The following is a 17,811-nucleotide window of genomic DNA, read 5'->3' as shown; positions in this document are numbered from 1 at the left end:
CTAGCTAACTTGGTGTGAGCTAACGAACTTGGTTATTTGGATAAATGACAATCTGTTTTTTTTAAAACGGTTCCCGGACGCGTTAGCCAGCAAAGTAACGTTAATGCCAAAAGCAATACACAATGTGACAAATGTTTGCGATGTCAAAAAACCTGCTCTAACGTTGTTCCGTTTTCTAGCTACTTCAGCTACCATTTTGCAGATATGCTTACTGCTGTGCGGTGTATGCTATCTAAGCTGATTTCTCCATTGTGGAGGACTGTAGAGGTGGATGGAGAAGGCATTTTCTCCGGTACACCAGGTAAATGCAACATTCCCACAAAGTATAGCTAGATAAAGTTTACTTAATTGTTCTGTATTGTTTGGTGTTTAAAACACTACAATAGCAACACACCCAACAGCATTGATGCCATGTCGTTTTTGGTCCATATTTATTTTGCTTGTTAGGCGTGGAGGACATTCGCCACCTTCGGGGCAGTGTGGTAACCCAGCTGTGCCTTGACTATGCCATGATAGACGATGCAATCTACTTCACTAGTGGAGAGGTGTTGGGCGGGGTACCTTTGAAAGAAGGAGACGTTGTAAACTGCATAGCGGTACGAGATGGTGCCCAAGGTGGATGGAAAGCTTTAAGGGTGAGAACCATGGCTGGCATGAATATGCAAACAACATACAATTTAAATTGACCTTGTTTCACTTAAGTTGTGTTTTGGGGTTTGGTGAAATAGGACTTTATAAGGCATACATGTGCTCTATATTCATCAATTGAAATATCAGTCTTTTCTTGATGCGTTGCTCCACTAATATGATATAAGAGTTGGCATAGACTGAGAGGTGACTGAAGAAATGTGTGCTTTAAGCTATACTTGTTTATTGTTCCCTCGACTTACAGTGAATCTGTCAGGAAATAGGGCCATCATGATGCACATTGTCAGAAATGCACCATATAATCCTGTCATTTAGGTGGAGAAGAATGCAGATGCTTGGGAGGATGGAGGAAAAACCTCAATAGAAGCTGACAGTATGCAGCTGCGGCCTCTCATTGGCACAGTCACATCATTTGAAAAAGATGGTGGCTACATAAACCAGACCACGTACTTCCCAAACTACAGTCTATGGGAAGGTATCGATACTCGCTGTACTTTACTCGCTAATATTGTGACTTGTGATTCTTGACCCCATGATGCTTTGCATAAACATACCCACACCGGTCTTTCAGTCCCAGAACTATCCAGCATTTTAGACAGAAGTAGACATTTTTCAGATTTAACAGCCATCATATTTTTACAGTTGGTGTTTAGTTAGCTCTCAAACTGAGCGTAGGTTAGTCAAACTCACAGCCACACTAACATTTATTAGCACTTGGCTACAGGCTGATGTCAACTTTCCTGCTTGTTGGCACACTTTGTGTATTTTCTCTCCTTTTTGTCAGGTTATGAGCCAATGAAAGGAGACTGGGTCCAAGCTAAATATTTTATCAATCTTAGTGGATCCCAGTGGACCACCCAGGCTCATTCTGTGGCCCCTTTACGCTACTGCCGCCTAGACAAGGTGATTGCATCATTAAGTCTTTGGCTATATCCACTCAATCAATTTAGTCCTTTTTTTTTTTTTTTGTACTTCAGTTGCATTTGTAAAAGGCATTCCTCTTAATTCTGATAATGTGCTAATGCTTAAAAGCTCATTCATGTCTGTCTAATCCAGTTGAGTAATATTACATCCTTGTTTGGTTATAAATCGAATGACTTATTTCATTCCCCTGCTCTGAATGATCTGCTATCTCCAGGTGCGTGTGACCAGCGTGTATGGTAATATTGGAGTGGTTGAGGACAATGTGTTCTTCAGCCTGGACTCTCTGCTGCTGCCTGCCCACTACCAGCCTTTGCCGGGGCACTTGGTCAACCTGGTAATGGTGGAGAGCAGTCAGTCCCTCTACTGTTGGAGGGCCCTGTGCATGGCACCCTGCCTTCAAAGGTATTGGACTTGTATCTTTACAGGACTGCAACAAACTTTTTTTTTTTTTTTTTTTTTTTTTCAAATGGAAGAGGAGAAATTAAAAAAGCTTTTGTCAAAGCAATGTCTTCAAATGTCTTGTTTAGTCTGACCAAAGGTCCAAAACTCAAAGGTATTCAGTTTACTGTGATATATGACAAAGAAGCAAATCCTCATTTGCGAACCTGATATTTGTTTTCACTATTTTAGCTTAATAAATGACTGAATCGACTAAAGTTTCTTTATCATCAGAAGTGTAGTGGTATTTTCCATATTTGTAAAAATGTTGGTGATACAGATCAGTATTTTGATGGCTTTTTTCCCTTTTAATTATTGTTGCAGTGGGAATTCGTCTGCTACATGTCTTCCAGAGACTGAACTCCAGAGCATTTTGGAAAACAAAGGGGGGCTGGATGTAACAGTCTATGGCCAGTTTGAGGATCTGATGATTGGGGAGAAACGAGAGCTGGTGCTCTGGATACAGTGAGTGACCAAAGAAGAAAAACTATTCACATTCAGAGTAAAACTAAATTAAAGCACTAATAACAAACCTCTGTAAAATATACCTATAGTTCTTATCATTAGCATTGGTTATTGTCCTAGAACATTTGGCTCCATGCCGGCGATAGCCGTGGCCAGAATTAGTCCCTCCCATTCCTGTGAACACGATATCTCAGGAACGCCTCGAGGGGATTTCTTTAAATTTGGCACAAGCACTTGATGCGCTTATTAGAATTTGGTGGTCAAAGGTCACTGTGACCTCACAAAACAGGTTTTTGGCCACAACTCAAAAACTCATGCATTTTGCATGACATTTTATATCCAAAAAGTCAAAGGTGAACTTCACTGTGATATCATCATTTCTTGCCATTATTCAACACCATAACTCAGCAACAGAAGGGGAGACATTTGGTTGGCTACTGAATTGGTGACTCTAATCTTGGGTGCCCACCTTAGAACTGGTGATTGTATAGATCTTCTGTTCTGTCGCGTCTAAGATGTTTGTGAAGCATCCACATTTTAGAATGTGTAGCTTCTTTGCAGCAGCATCCATATCTGTAGCATTGTCTACTGTCATGGCTACAACTTTTTTTGTTCTGTCCTGTTCCTCCGTCAGTTCACCACAAGCTCATTGGGTTTGCTGATATTGAGCTGCAGGTGATTGTTGAAGCTCTTTATCAGTGCTCTGTACTCATCCTCTGTATAAATGGTCTCTAAGTGAAGACAGCATGTTTCTCATTGGAAATTATTCAATGGAATCATATGTCAATATAGTGATAACTCAAAAAATATATATAATTAATACCTTTTTTGTTTTTTATTAAAAGAAAATTCAAAGTCTTCAGTAAATGAATGATGTGAGTCTGGACAGACATGGATGTGAACTGCCACTTGACAGGTTGGCAGAGGCATATAACCGCGAGGTGGTAATTCTAGTTTATCTTTGCAAGCTTCATTTAAACTCTTGAGAGCATAGGTCTTTTGGTACAAACCTCAAATCTGAGAGAAAATGAGATGACTATAGAAAATATGTTACAGGGCAAATTACTTTCCACTTGTAGCACAATGCACTATTTTATAATCTTGATCTTTCTCTCGTCGCAGAAATAAAGGTTCCGAGATCCACAGGCTGAAGTGCTGTGACTTTGCTGGTTGGGACTCAGAGGAACAGTTCACCCTGGTTGCTGTCAAAGGCCCACTAAGACACAAAAGACAGTCTTTGCAAGAAAACAGCTCAGAGTCTAAAATCTACCCGGAGTTTTCAGAAAAGCAAGTCAGTGATGCAAAAGACGTAGACAAAGAAAATGGTGAGGTGCAGAAGGATATTACCCATTCCCCCGGTGTAAGGAGGGAGGAAAGAGAGATGGACATTTCACCAGGAGAGAGGTTGTCAATTGAAGTAGCCTGCCAAGCAAAGTAAGTTATTTTCAAACACCAATACAGATAACAGAAACAGAAAGAAGAGTAGTGGATCAATAAGATGAATGTAGAATGGAAAGTTTTTGACCATATCTGGGCGTGCTGTTTTGCCATATATAACAAGCTCTTTTTTAAGTGTCAAGTGGATCTGTGGAGCTCTTGTTACCATGTTGTCTGTACAACTAAATCTCATGTGGGAAACTGCTCAGGAGCCTGGGAAGCAGTGCTGAGCTGCTGTTGCTGCATTTCTCCTCTTTCACCATCGGGAGGCGCCTGGAGGTCACAGTGGGTAGTAAAGAGGAGAACCTGCTGCAGCCCTCTGAGCCCTACAGTCCCAGAGATGCAAGTCTGGTCTCAACAATGCCTACTCAAGTGATCACTGTCTCTGCTCCAAAAGACGCACCCAGGTATCAACACAACTGATTCCGCTGCCGCCTGAGGAAGAGCACCAAGCTTGAAATGAATTGCCTACCTATCTAAGCTACTCAGATAATTTGCCACTTACTGTATGCGCTTAGTTATGCTAATATATAAGTTAATATATTCAATTGGTAATGGGTTGATCCTAATAAATATTTGCACTTTTTGCATGCAGCGAGCTTCCAAAAAAGACAAAGACAAAAATGATTTTCTTTGTCGCCTCTAGTTTGAGATTGACTTTCGCACCTGCAGGCTTACCAAGCGGCGGCTGCCAACCTTCCTACCTAACTTCCCATTGCCCCAGGCTCTCAGAGACTGTGTGGAGGCACAGAGCGACGTGCTGGTAGTTCAGCCCTGCCTAGGAGAGGTGAGCGTGCCCGTGATGAATTTTAGCTAGTCATGTAGAATGAGGTAACGGTAGTTGCAAATTAAGAGTTGGATTATGGCTACCTGCACAGTAAATGTGTCTTTGGGTAATGTAGGCTGAATGTATTTTCTTTATGAATACATGCCTTCTGAATCAGCATCCTAACAAAGGAGTGAACATCTGGGCCTCTTAATTTCACGAGCAGTGCGATGTAAGATATTAAAAGACCGTTTATTTTAGAGGACACAGATTGCCATATAATTTACTCAGTGGCTTCTGTTGCGTGTTTGGTTCCTGTGGTTAGGGAAAGAAAATATACTATATTTGCCTTCAGAGATCAACTGAAATATCACATTATCCTCCTCCTGCTGTGCCTGTTTGCTCAGGAGCTGTCACCATCCAACATGTGTTCGCGTTTCTCAATCCTTCTCTGGCTGGAAGAGCTGAATGCAGAGAGGGAAATGAAAGAATTTTCAATTGAAGGTGCCCTTCTCACAAAAGGGGCTGTCAACCTGCACCTAGAGGTCCTTGGGTTGGCCGACGGCAGACCCAGTCTCAATATAGGTGAGGAAGCCTTAGGTGTCCTCCTTCATCATTGTTGAGGTTCATGTTATGATTTTTTTTTTTTTTTTTTCAAGAGGGGTTTTGACTAATTACATTTTCTCTGCAGGTGACAGAATAGTTTTGAAGAAACCCCAGAGTGCAGGTGTGGTAATGGAGTACGTTAGTTATGTCACAGAGGTACGGAGATATTTGATACTCTGAAGCATCTTTTGTGTTCTGCATAATCTTCTCTCTTTCTTTAGATTTAATCTAAAAAAAAAAAAAAAGCTCTGTTTTGACTCACAGATCAATGATGAGACTGTGAGTTTGAGAGTGAATGCAGCGTTTCAGCGCAGCTACCTCGGAGAGCCACTTGATGTTGATTTCTCTTATAACAGGTTAGAAAAGAGATTATGTTTTTGATTTCATAAACATAAACAATGCACTCATATTTCATCCGGAAATAATGCGTCATCGTTGTAATAAAAGTATTTTGACTGCTTGTATTACCAGATTGACCATGAGGCGGTGTCACAACGCACTTGAACAGACAAAACAGTTTGTGGAGAGTAAGTTAAGGTTTTATCTAAATCGCTTTAAGTCTTTACAGTGTGCTTCCTGGCATTTTAGACACCAAGAGGACAACTGTACATACAATTGCATGCAATATACAGTGCTGTTAGGAAGATACAATATAGGATGTCTTTAGAAGCAAGTATCAAACTGACATTCATGAGGATGAAAAATGTTCCACTGCAAACAGAACTAAAGTAATTTCCCGAGCCGCTTTCACACTGAAAGAGCTTGGCTCCAGAGGGTGCCATTTGTACCTCACCTCTTTTTTTGCCTTTAGTGAGAGAAAGAGAAAACAGAATTGCCCAAGGGATGAATTAAAAATCATATTTTACTTCCCCAGCAGTGTCTGCTTGCTCAGGCGCTTAGAATCTTTTTGACAACCAAAAATGACATCATATGTCTGTATTTCTACAGAGTTTAATAGACAATAACATGATTTGAATATTTACAAGTTTAATAAGTCTTGTTTTTGTACTTGTGGTTTTATTTATGCTGGAGAGCTTCACACAAGCTTTCATGACGGTTCGTTTGAAAAGTAGTCCAGTAAGATTTAAATTGCTGTCATTTTCACATTGTGCAGTTCTCTTCCCCTCGAGAGTGACTGTTCAGACCCCTCAGTGGACAGGAGAGTGGATAGAAGAGCCAGACCAAAATAAAGAGGACAATAAGGTAAAAGAAAAGGGGGGGGGGGGAGACATTGAGTCATTAAGTTTTGATTAAGTGTTATTGTATCTGAACAACAGACTCCAGCCATGGAAAATGGAAAGGTGTCGAGCATTTCCATCGACATGAAGTCAAAGGCCACACAGACTAAAGGTACAGGTTTGATTTGGTACAAGCTTTGCCACATATCAGATGACATTGAGAGCACCAATGACAAATGTGTAATCACTTCTAGATGGTAGACTGGCATCCAAACCCATCCCCAGCCCAGGGAAATTCTTTAACCCGGACCTGAACCCTCCTCAGAGAGAGGCAGTGAAGAAGATCATGGCAGGGGAGTGTCGTCCCATTCCTTATGTGCTGTTTGGACCTCCAGGCACTGGAAAGACCATCACCCTCATAGAGGCCATACTACAGGTACATACCCACAAACACTAGAATTTAAAGTCCTTAAATGTAAGGCTCTTCTGTTTCCTACAACAATAATTTGACCAATAACACAATGTATTCTTAAACAATTGCATCCAACGAGTTATAGCTTTGATGTATTGAAGTAGTGCCTCAAACCATCCCCGCATTCATTTTTATTTTTGGAATTTATCCTATGGTGTCAACATTTTCCACCTGTTCACGTTGATGGTCTAATGTTGTAATGTGGACAAGGAAGATTGAAAATGTTGTGTTCGGACTGGTATTGATGGCAAACTTCTCAACAACTTACAGCTGCAATAGTGAGTGTCAGTATTTTATGCCTGTCAGACTTACTCACCTTCTGGTTCCCTGCTTGTGTGACTTCATAAAGTATTTCCACCTCCAGGTTTACCACTTTCTGCCCAGTAGTCGGATACTCGTATGCACTCCTTCCAACAGTGCTGCTGACCTCATCTGCATCCGCCTACATGACAGTGGTTTCCTGCATGCTGCAAGTATGGCCCGCGTCAACGCATCTTGTAGGCAGGAAGAGGTACTTAACATAAATAGGGAAAAGGGATTCACTGCAGTTTCTTTGGCAACACGCACCTTATTTAAAATGTGTATGATCAAAGGGAAAATATGCATGCTCCTTTGTACAGTAAGGTCTGTACAGATGCTATCTACATTTGCCACCAGGTTGGGCGGTACAGTTGTCAGTAACCCTTTTGAAATAATAGATGAGGTTGTGATCACATGCTCTGTCTGCATCTATTTTCAGCACATTGTTTTATTATCTAAAAGTTGGGTGCCATGTTGATGTTACATTTTTTTTCTTAGTCCATCCCAGAAGTGCTGAGACTGTACTCGAGGGCGGGAGAGGACATCCGTCATGCCTCTTTTCACAGGATTGTGGTCAGCACCTGCTCCAGCGCTGCCATGTTCCATAATATAGGACTTCAGTAAGGCCTGGGCTGTAGTTGGGATAGTTGTATACAGCTTTTGTCCTCGCTTCTATCTCCTACTTTCTCAGTTCACTTACTGTGGATTTGTTTTTCCTCAGAGTGGGACATTTTACCCATGTGTTTCTGGATGAAGCCGGCCAGGCCACAGAACCAGAGTCCCTGATCCCCATAAGTTTTGTATCAGAGAAAGATGGACAGGTCAGCACAAATGCACACTCACTGACTACATGGACTCAAGGATTAACTGATTTGATTTTGGAGGTCAAATGTCAAAGTCTCATAATTGCGATATCTCAGGAACGCCCGTTTTCCAAAAGCACTTTTCTGGCTATTATTCAACCCCATAACTCAGGAACATAAGGGCAGACAATTGGTCTGATAGTGAATTGGTGACAAACTTTTTTTTTTTTTTTAAATTGTCTTAGTTTTTATTATTAAATTGCTTCAAAGTCTTCACTACATATATTATACAAGTGGACAGACATGGATGTAAACTGCAACTTGACTGGTTGGCGGAGTCAAACAACAGCAAGGCGGCAATTCTAGTAAATCAATTCTTTAAAAAAATGTTTACTTATTAAAAACATGTCTAAGCTTTTTTGATTAATAATTACTTTTTCCTCTCACCTGCTTAGATAGTGTTGGCCGGAGACCCCTGTCAGTTGGGTCCAATAGTGAAGTCCAAGCTGGCTGCTGCCTTTGGCCTGGGGGTGTCTTTGTTGGAGAGGCTGATGGCCAACCAACTGTACTCCAGACATGACTGGGGATACAACCCTAATCTGGTAGTTGCACTACGCACACAAAGTTTTAAGGTGGTGTTTGGTAGCAAGTATCACATTTGACATTAATGAAGATAATAAAAATGTTTCACATGCTACGCAAAGGCTATGCTACATGGCAGCTGATGACGTGTATCTAGCATATTATCTATCTTATCTATCTATCTATGCGAACAAAAGAGAAAATCTAAAATCACATCAATATTTGGTGTTACTACCCTTTGCCTTCAAACCAGCATCCATTCTTATAGGTACTTGCAAAAAGTTAGGGATTTTGTAGGATTGTAGTCAGGTGTATGATCAACCAGTTATAGTATATAGGTAGTTATACTGCATCAGCAAGGTCTCGCCCAGACAAATATTTCAAAGCAGACTGATGTTTCAAGATGTGCCGTTCAAGCTCTTTTGAAAAAGCGCAAAGAAACGGGCAATGTTGAGGATCGTAGACACAGTGGTCGGCCAAGGAAACTTAGTGCAGCAGATGAAAAACACATCAAGTTTATTTCCCTTCGAAATCGGAAGATGTCCAGCAGTGCCATCAGCTCAGAACTGGCAGAAACCAGTGGGACCCAGGTACACCCATCTACTGTCTGGAGAAGTCTGTCCAGAAGTGGTCTTCATGGAAGAGTTGCAGCCAAGAAGCCATACCTCCGACATATAAACAAGGCCAAGCGACTCAATTATGCACAAAAACATAGGAACTGGGGTGCAGAAACATGGCAGCAGGTGCTCTCGACTGATGAGTCAAAATTAGAAATATTTGGCTGAAGGTGTGAAAATGACCTTGGCAAAGTATGTAGAGTTTCTGACTGACCACTTTCTTCCATGAAAAAGAAGAAACGTGCCTTCCGCAGCAAAATCATCTTTATGCATGACAATGCACCATCTCATGCTGCAAATAATACCTCTGGGTCAGTGGCTGCTATGGGCATAAAAGGAGAGAAACTCATGGTGTGGTCCCCATCCTCCACCTAGGTTTTTATTTTTAAAGGCCAGTTATTTCATGGATCCAGGATACTATGCATCCTGATAAAGTTCCCTTGGCCTTTTGAATTAAAATAGCCCCACATCATCACATACCCTTCACCATACCTAGAGATTGGCATGGTTTTATTTCAGTTAGCCTAATAGCTGGTTTGATTTGCATTGAGAAATGATTTTATGGAAAGTACCCCATGCCAATCTCTAATCTCTATATATATATTAGGGCTGTCAAAATAACACGTTAATTTCGATTAATTAATCTGAGAAAAAATAACGCGTTAAAAAACACAGATTAATCCATTCCATATTGACGTTTGACCCGGAGCTGTTCTAGCCACCATTGGACTGTAAAATGAAGGAGGGAGACGAGAATGTTCTGCCTGGATCATTAATTGGAACATTTACTCGTTAAAATCTTCTTCCTGCCAACCCTGGCTACCGAAATCTGGTGCCACTGATATGTCTGCGCTTCTCTCTGATGCTCTGAAGACGTTACAGGAAACACAAACACTGGTGCACGTGACGCTAGTTAACACTATACTCGACAGCAGCTAACGTTAGCCTACCGCTAGCTAGTAGCTGGATTAAACACGGTTAAAATGCTGACAGCTAACGCTAAACAGTGTAAAGTTTGACTGTGTTTTACTGTAGAGGATTCAACACCGGTATGTAACAATCTGCAGCTGCCGTCGGAGAAACAACACAGACGGTGCGTTCAATGAAACTGGTAAACTACAGCCTCGTGGTGCATTTGAAGTTATTGTAAATGTCCTTTTCCCATCTGATGGTTGTTTTTGTCGTTCAACAGCAATTTACTAGTGAAATAAGTTATTGTTATACATTATTATTAAATCATTTAATTTTGACATATGGCCTTAGCAATAAACAAGCCGTTCTTTAATGTCACCAACTGTTGTTTAGTACCCTTTTTCTTTTCTTTTCTTTTTTTTTCTTTTTTTTTACTTTCGTAAAATGTATCGGTTCAGGCACTGTTATGTATGCGATTCATTTTGATTAATTAATCACAGTATGTAATTAGATTACATTTTTTTTAATCGATTGACAGTCCTTAATAAATTTTAAAAAAGAAATTAATAATAGAAGCTGGTCTTTCATTACTACAGGTGACTAAGCTGATCTACAACTACCGTTCTCATGAGGCCTTACTCACGCTGCCCTCCAAGCTCTTCTACAAAAGCGAATTGTGTTTTAAAGCACCACGGGCCATAGTAGACACTCTCTGCCAGTGGAAAACTCTGCCCAAAAAAGGCTTCCCTCTCCTCTTCCATGGAGTAAGGGTAAGTGGTCTTTAAACTTATGAAGAATTGTTAAGAGTATATGCATCTACGTTGAATTACCAGTAGGGCTGGGACGGTATGGATTTTTTCTTACCGTGGTTGAAAAGCAAGAAATTCCTGCGGTAGAGTGGTATACTGCAACCCCCTTACGAGAGTAGCGTAAGTTAGAGCGATAATGGCAGGGTGACTTAAGTGAGTGACGTCAGTGCCCGTGTGGTCGCGCAAGGAGAGCGAGCAGTAACGGAGAGTAGCGTATGAGACAGGAAAAGTTGATGTAAAGTGAGTTAAACAACAATAAATGAACAATAAAACGACAAGCTAGAGCTTATCAAGACACGGTAGCTTTATCTATTGTCAATAGCTAGGCTACTGCCGGTAAAGTGAATGCTGTTACCCCCGAAAAGACATCGACTTAAACCTTACAACATATGTTGCAGCCATAGACTGTATAAAAAGATTGCAGGACAGTGTTTCCATTTCAGCTCAATGTGAAAGTCTTTACTGAGTTTTGCTGTCATTTAGGGCCACAATGGTTTCTCTCATCTCTGTTGATCCATTCCACAGACAGTTCAGAAAGCTCTTTTGTCAAAATAAAATAAAGTTTGCCGAGTGCAGCCCGTCTAGCAGCTGAGCAGAGAGGGTGACTCAGCAGTTCGCTAACTCTCTAATATAACCAATATAAGCCGCTGTTTCAGGCTACGAAATGTGCATGCAGGCTAAAATCCAACGATGCCGTTTTATCGGGATGAAGCTATAAACAGAAGGAAACTCTGTTAGCTGCTAGGCTAATGTGCAATGGTAAACACTGCAGCTGTAACGTTAATGTGTCTACCTCACCTGAGAACGGAGAAATGTCTTTGCCTTTCCTACCGTAATACACGGTGGGAAAGGCAAAGACTTTTCTCCGATACAAGACATTACACAGGTACTCTCGCATATAGGCCTAATAGTCAACACGAATGGAATGTTATTTTGTGTCATAGAACATTGCGCTCCCCAACTCGCGAAAACACTTTTGATGATATGAATCCATGTAAGACACAATGTCATCAGACACAATCCATGTCATTAGAATCAATGAATCCATGTCAACGTGACCGCAGTAATGCAGTAACTGTCCCAGCCCTAGTTACCAGTTTATTGGGTACATCTAAAAATCTGGTCTTTGTTTGGTTATTCAAGTTACTGGGATATTCAGCTCCCACATTTATTCCAGGGATTTTGCTCTTCCCTAGGGCACAGAAATGAGGGAAGGTAACAACCCATCATGGTTTAACCCAGTGGAGGCTGTACAGGCCATGCTTTACTGCTGCCAGCTGGCCAAGAAGCTCTACAACCCTGTGGACACCTCTGACATTGGCATCATTGCCCCCTACAGGAAACAAGTAAGACTGCACAGTTCATCTGTGAAATGTGTTGTGCTTTTTGAGGTCAGGTTTCAAATCAAAGCTTTAAAGCACTTTAGTTGCATGAGTGAGATCTCTTTCCTTTTTCCTTCTTAGTAGAGTGGGAGAAAAGCTATTTCAATGTCATTTCACATTGAACTCCAAGGTAGCTTAAATGGCTTCAAATTTTTTAAGTTGCTTTGCATATGCTAACCCAGTAGTGCCCTTGTTTTCTTATTACTCTCAAGTGTGAGAAGATTCGAGTGCTGCTGAGTAAGGTAGGCCTGTCTGACATCAAAGTGGGCTCTGTGGAGGAGTTCCAAGGACGAGAGTTCCTGGTCATCATCATGTCTACGGTAGGAAAAAACAGAATTTGGGTAATAGAAGTTACAAATAATATATTAAAATGTATTAAAATATTTTCCAGCTCAGTCCAGACATATGCCAATTGTGGAGAAGAAAACGTGTGTGTGTGTGTGTGTGTGTGTGTGTGTGTGTGTGTGTGTGTGTGTGTGTGTGTGTGTGTGTGTGTGTGTGTGTGTGTGTGTGTGTGTGTGTGTGTGTGTGTGTGTGTGTGTGAGACAATGATGGGACATCTGGGTTGTGCCTACACAGAAAGATGTGTTGTGATCTAAGGACTTGTTGCAAGGATGTTCAGCACTTACTGACCAGTTTTTGAAATTGTTTTTTTTCAGCCCCACCATGTGGTCAGTTAGTGTAGTTTTTGTTGGGTGAGATGAATCTACCTAGGTAGGTGTTGCAGTTTCTGAGATCCTGATGTATTTGCTGCCGAGTGAAGATTTCTTTTTGTACTAAATATCGGTCAAAAGTAGCATTTTAAAAAAGAAAATCTGTATCTATCATTTGCCTTAATCACAGCTTGCAATATATAATCTAATGATTCAACAAGCGTTTGTAGAGTTTGAGAAATGAAATTACTTTAGCTGTCTTTGCAGAGTTTCTTGTGATGTTTAGGTATTTGTCAGTATGCCCTTTTTACTCTTCAAATATTGAGAAATATGTCAAATTGGGCCAGGGTCTGGTGACTGTGGAGGTGAAGACAGACAGGGCAGCGATCATTTCTGTTCCTTGACCTTGTACAGCCAAATGATGTGTGAGCAAGATGTTCATATACATTAACATTTCATCCAAGAATTTTAGTTTTTCTTCAGTTCAAAATAATCTATTCATGAGAAATTAATATAAACGTTGGCTTGCTAAAAACAAAACCTTGGAAAAAGCAGCACACTTTGCACCACACCAAAAACAAGTTACCATTTGCCACTTTTACATGATGAGAGAAGTCTACAAAAATCTCTTTTTAAACCGTACCAGCCATTTTCTCTCTTTAGTTTGCAACTAGAGTATAGACGTAGGTAGTGATTAGGATGCTTTGGTTACTTACAATGTATCAATCAGCAATGCACTGATGTGAAGTATACCGAAAACAGAGGCATTTTTACAATAATGTGTTGGGTTTTCGTTAACTGAAAAGCAGATGACGTCATCCACTTTAAATTATTAAAGAGTCTGTAGAACACAAACAGCAATCACAACCAGTGGTGGAAGAAGTATTTGGATCCTTTAGTTAAGTAAAAGTACTAATACCACACTGTAAAAATACTCTGTTACAAGTAATTACATGCATTGAAAATTTTACTTAAACCTACAGTGTGTAATGTTTTGAGTTGATTCTTAGCAAAAAAAACCTTTGTTCTTTCACAAATATGTGCTCATTCACCCTTCGCTAAGCCACGCCCGAAAACCGCCACAGGCCAATCGTGGCTTAGCAACCGTAACTAGGCACGGGAGGTCTGTCAAGCTTTCGAGTGAGGGAAACATGCCGAAGCGTGGTGCGTATGAATTGTGCAAATCTGATACGCGGTATCCTAAAAGTTTGGACGGGGTGGTGGAAATTTTTTCCCTTCCCGAAACCTAAAACCCAAGGAGAGAAATGCCGGGCGTGGATCAAGCAGTGTGGGAGGCCCCATTCACAACTAAATGTCGACAGGATTAACAAAAACACCTACCTACCTCCTTGGGAATGTCTGACACCGGTGCATACATACTGTAATAGACGTGCCAGGCACGAGAGCTTGTCAGGCGTAGCAACAGTAACTAAGGAGGGCGGGGCTTAGCGAAGGGTCAATTACTTCCGCCAGCTAATCAAAGTATTCTCGTAAGCGTAGAATCTGCCATTCAGAATACATACGAGCGAGTTGCTCGAATGACGGCCGGCATGTTGTGCCTCCATCTTTAAAATACATTAGCCAAAGAGGGACATACCTCTGCCTTTCGCCCTTTTACACTCAGTGGCACTGTGACGATTGCCAGGGGGAGATTACTCGCCAGGGAAGCGAAAAAGAGAATTAAAACGACAACACGACAGGCAAAGCAACAAGACCAAAGTTAATATTGGAGTGGCTAGAACAGTAGCGTGTAAACAATGGAGATACTAAGAGCTAATTTCGGGTATGGCCACTGTAGCAGTTAAAACGCGATCGGAATGGGAGGGGCTAGAAAGTAATATTCAGTTGGTTGTCATATACAATAAGTAAAAGTACGAAAGTATCATCATGAAAATTTACTCAGAGTATTACAAGTACTCAATGCAGAAAAATCCTCACATTTTAGAAACTGGAAACGATCCAAACAGTTATGTCAATCAACTAAGCATTTTGTGTGCAAAAAAAATCCTTTGTAAAGTAACTAGTAACAAAAGCTGTCAGATTGTCAGATGTACTGTAGTAAAAAGTACAATATTTCTCTCTGAATTGTAGTGGAGTAAAAGTACAAAGTGGCATGAAAAGAAAGGACTCAAGTAAAGCAAAGTACCTCAAATGTGTACTTAAGTACAGTAATTGAGTAAATGCACTTAGTTACATTCCACCACTGATCACAACCTTCCCATAGTTTATTGCATATTTTGGCAGTTACTCAGTTCATTTCATTGTCTTATAATATAGGTGCGCTCTAATGAATCGGTACAGAGTGACGATTTGCAGAAAGGGCTCGGCTTTCTGGCCAACCCCAAACGCTTCAACGTGGCCATCACTCGTCCCAAAGCCTTGCTCTTAATTATTGGAAACCCTCACATTCTCATCAGGGTGAGTGACAAAACACTATTTGACCCTAGTTTTTTGGAATGTGTTTTTATTGACACCATGGTGTTATACTTCCAGCCTTTTAAGTACTTTAAATGTCTTAATATCTTTCCAGGATCCATGCTTCAGGGCTCTACTGCAGTACTGTTTCATCAACGGGGCATATCTGGGCTGTGACCCCCCTCCCTCTCTCAGAGACTCTCAGATGTATGTAAACTTATCAGCCATCATATAGCCTTTATTCTTAATTAGGGATGGGTCTCGTTAGGATTTTAGCAAAACTACTATTCTTATCGATCCTCCTAATCGGTTCAGTTCTTTATCAATACTCTTATCATGTAACCCGAGATCAGACTCGTCTATCCGTATAGCGGTGTGCGAATCATCACTGGCTATCGCCGCCACAGAAAAGTTTTAAACGCTATAAAGGTGAAAAACCCTAGCACCGAACTGCCCATGAGTTTGTGTAGCAATGGGTGACTGTGTCCTGCAACAACAAAGCAAAGTCGCTTCAACTCGCTTCTTCTCTAGCTTCATCTCTTTTGTTTCTCTCTTTCTTCACGTGCGGTCGGAAATGTTGCCCCCCCCCCCCAATATTTGCTGTTAACTACCGAAGCTTTGAAGCTCAAAAAATGGTATTCGGTACACCCCTTATTAGCTGAGCTAGTGCGTTGTGCTTGTGTAAAACAGTTTGTCTCATCCACCGCTTGATTTAGAGACTGTGGACAGAGCAGATCAATTACATGACTGGAACTTTATGTATATTTTTTTACTTAAGCGAGGCTGTAAAGTGACGACTGTGCTAATTTAGCGAACTTTAGCAATCAAAGGTAACGGCGCCATTTACTCGCGGAGCGCTTGTCTACCTGTCTATTCACATGAGGAACACACGCTGTACTGGGCCCGAGTCAGTGTGTGACAAGCATCAAGAGAGAGAGACGGGGAGAAAAGGTTTGCGACGCTGCCATTAATTGCTCGATGTCCTTATTTTCCGCAAAAAAAAAATCCCACCCTTAAAAATACTTGGTTCCACTATAAAGTCTACTTTTATGATGCCTATAATGTTCAGTTATATAGACCCTGTCATAGAGGTGTACAATGACTGTGTTTTAGCATTGAGGTCATAGTGATGATGTCGTATTGGACTGCATTATACAGATGTGTTTGTAACATTTTTTCCCCCACATGTATGGACATTTGGAAGACAAAAAAGTTGAAATACCTATCAATGTAGTCCAGTATAACACCACTTTTTAACTGACTTACATGATAAACATATAACTTAATTTAAACATTTCTGTCAATGTCACCAAAACCTGAACATTACAGACTTTTAAAAGTAGAATTAAAGGCAACGTTGAATTGCAATAGATTGTACAGATGTCCCTAATGAAGTGGCCACACTGAGTATATGATTGTCATTATAATGAAATATTGCTGGAATATCAGGTAAAAGCATGCCTCTGCGTTGCTGCCACACCAGTGTTTTGCAGCCAGGTCCTGTTCTTTAGACATGTAATCCAATTGACAACTTGACATTTCAATAAATAAACAGATAACACTACTGATACCGACTTTATCTGCTATAGGTTGGTGTGAATTTTTCGGAAAGTAGAAGAAATTTCCCACGCAAGAATTTATTTAGCATATTTTATTATGGAACTGTTAGTACACATAAGGAGCATTGCTACTGTTAACGGTCCTGTTTTAATCCATTTGTGGCCAATAATGAACCCACCTCTTTTGATTCTCCCACAGAGTTGCAGAAGAGCAAAGGACTGCATAAGAGGACGATGTAATCATGGATGATATGTCAGCTTCGTGTTTGTATCGTGTTCCAAGAGTTTTTTTTCCCCCCCTTCATATATCCTTGGCTTTTTTCTCTTTTGACTGTTTGCAAAGTGAGCTGTAGCTGTCTTGATCAGTGTTAACGGAATTGGTAATTTCTTGTTTCTGTGAAAGCCAAATGCAGTTCCATTTGGGGGGTGGAAATAAAGATGATGCTCGTGTACTGCATAATTATTTCTGTATCCTGTGATTATTAACTCGATATGCTTGACTGTGCATAAAATATTTCAATTACACTATCGCAGATTATGGGTAAATTATGAATTGCGTCATAGCAGTGTGTGCTGTGTTCATCTGCCAATACGACTGAAATAATTTGAATGGCCTTGGCCTGATTTTTAACCGCAGCAGCAATCTCCCAGTGCTTCAGTATCAGCTCTGTGTTGAGAATGGAAAATTTGTCACCATTTTAACTTTTTTTGGGGGGTTAGCAGCATACTGAGTTAATCCACAGATGTCTAGTTTCTGGGGCCAAGTTGGCTGCTCTTCTCGGTGTGGCAGCGTCTGCCCACAAGGCATAGAGACCGGATGTGACAATTGAGTGCTACTGACAGTC

General features: G+C 40.8%; 1 protein-coding gene across 1 annotated transcript; it reads left to right on the top strand.

Annotated features, from left to right (window-relative positions):
- Positions 1-204: 204 nt before the first annotated feature.
- Positions 205-17,193, top strand: mov10l1 (Mov10 like RNA helicase 1). The gene is made up of 26 exons (XM_078256112.1): positions 205-301; positions 448-635; positions 964-1,123; positions 1,433-1,551; positions 1,787-1,974; positions 2,335-2,475; positions 3,598-3,909; positions 4,122-4,319; positions 4,585-4,699; positions 5,086-5,263; positions 5,370-5,440; positions 5,549-5,640; positions 5,756-5,811; positions 6,399-6,487; positions 6,562-6,634; positions 6,717-6,898; positions 7,299-7,445; positions 7,733-7,854; positions 7,956-8,055; positions 8,493-8,639; positions 10,745-10,918; positions 12,154-12,303; positions 12,552-12,659; positions 15,270-15,410; positions 15,523-15,614; positions 17,166-17,193. Exons 1-26 carry the CDS (start codon positions 205-207, stop codon positions 17,191-17,193), a joined length of 3,468 nt encoding a protein of 1,155 aa, XP_078112238.1.
- The last annotated feature ends 618 nt before the right edge of the window (positions 17,194-17,811 follow it).

The sequence above is a fragment of the Sander vitreus genome, chromosome 8 (genome assembly GCF_031162955.1).
Source record: "Sander vitreus isolate 19-12246 chromosome 8, sanVit1, whole genome shotgun sequence".
Classification (NCBI taxonomy): Eukaryota; Metazoa; Chordata; class Actinopteri; order Perciformes; family Percidae; genus Sander; species Sander vitreus.
Note: the sequence above shows the minus strand (reverse complement) of the source record. Positions and strands in the feature narration are given on the sequence as shown.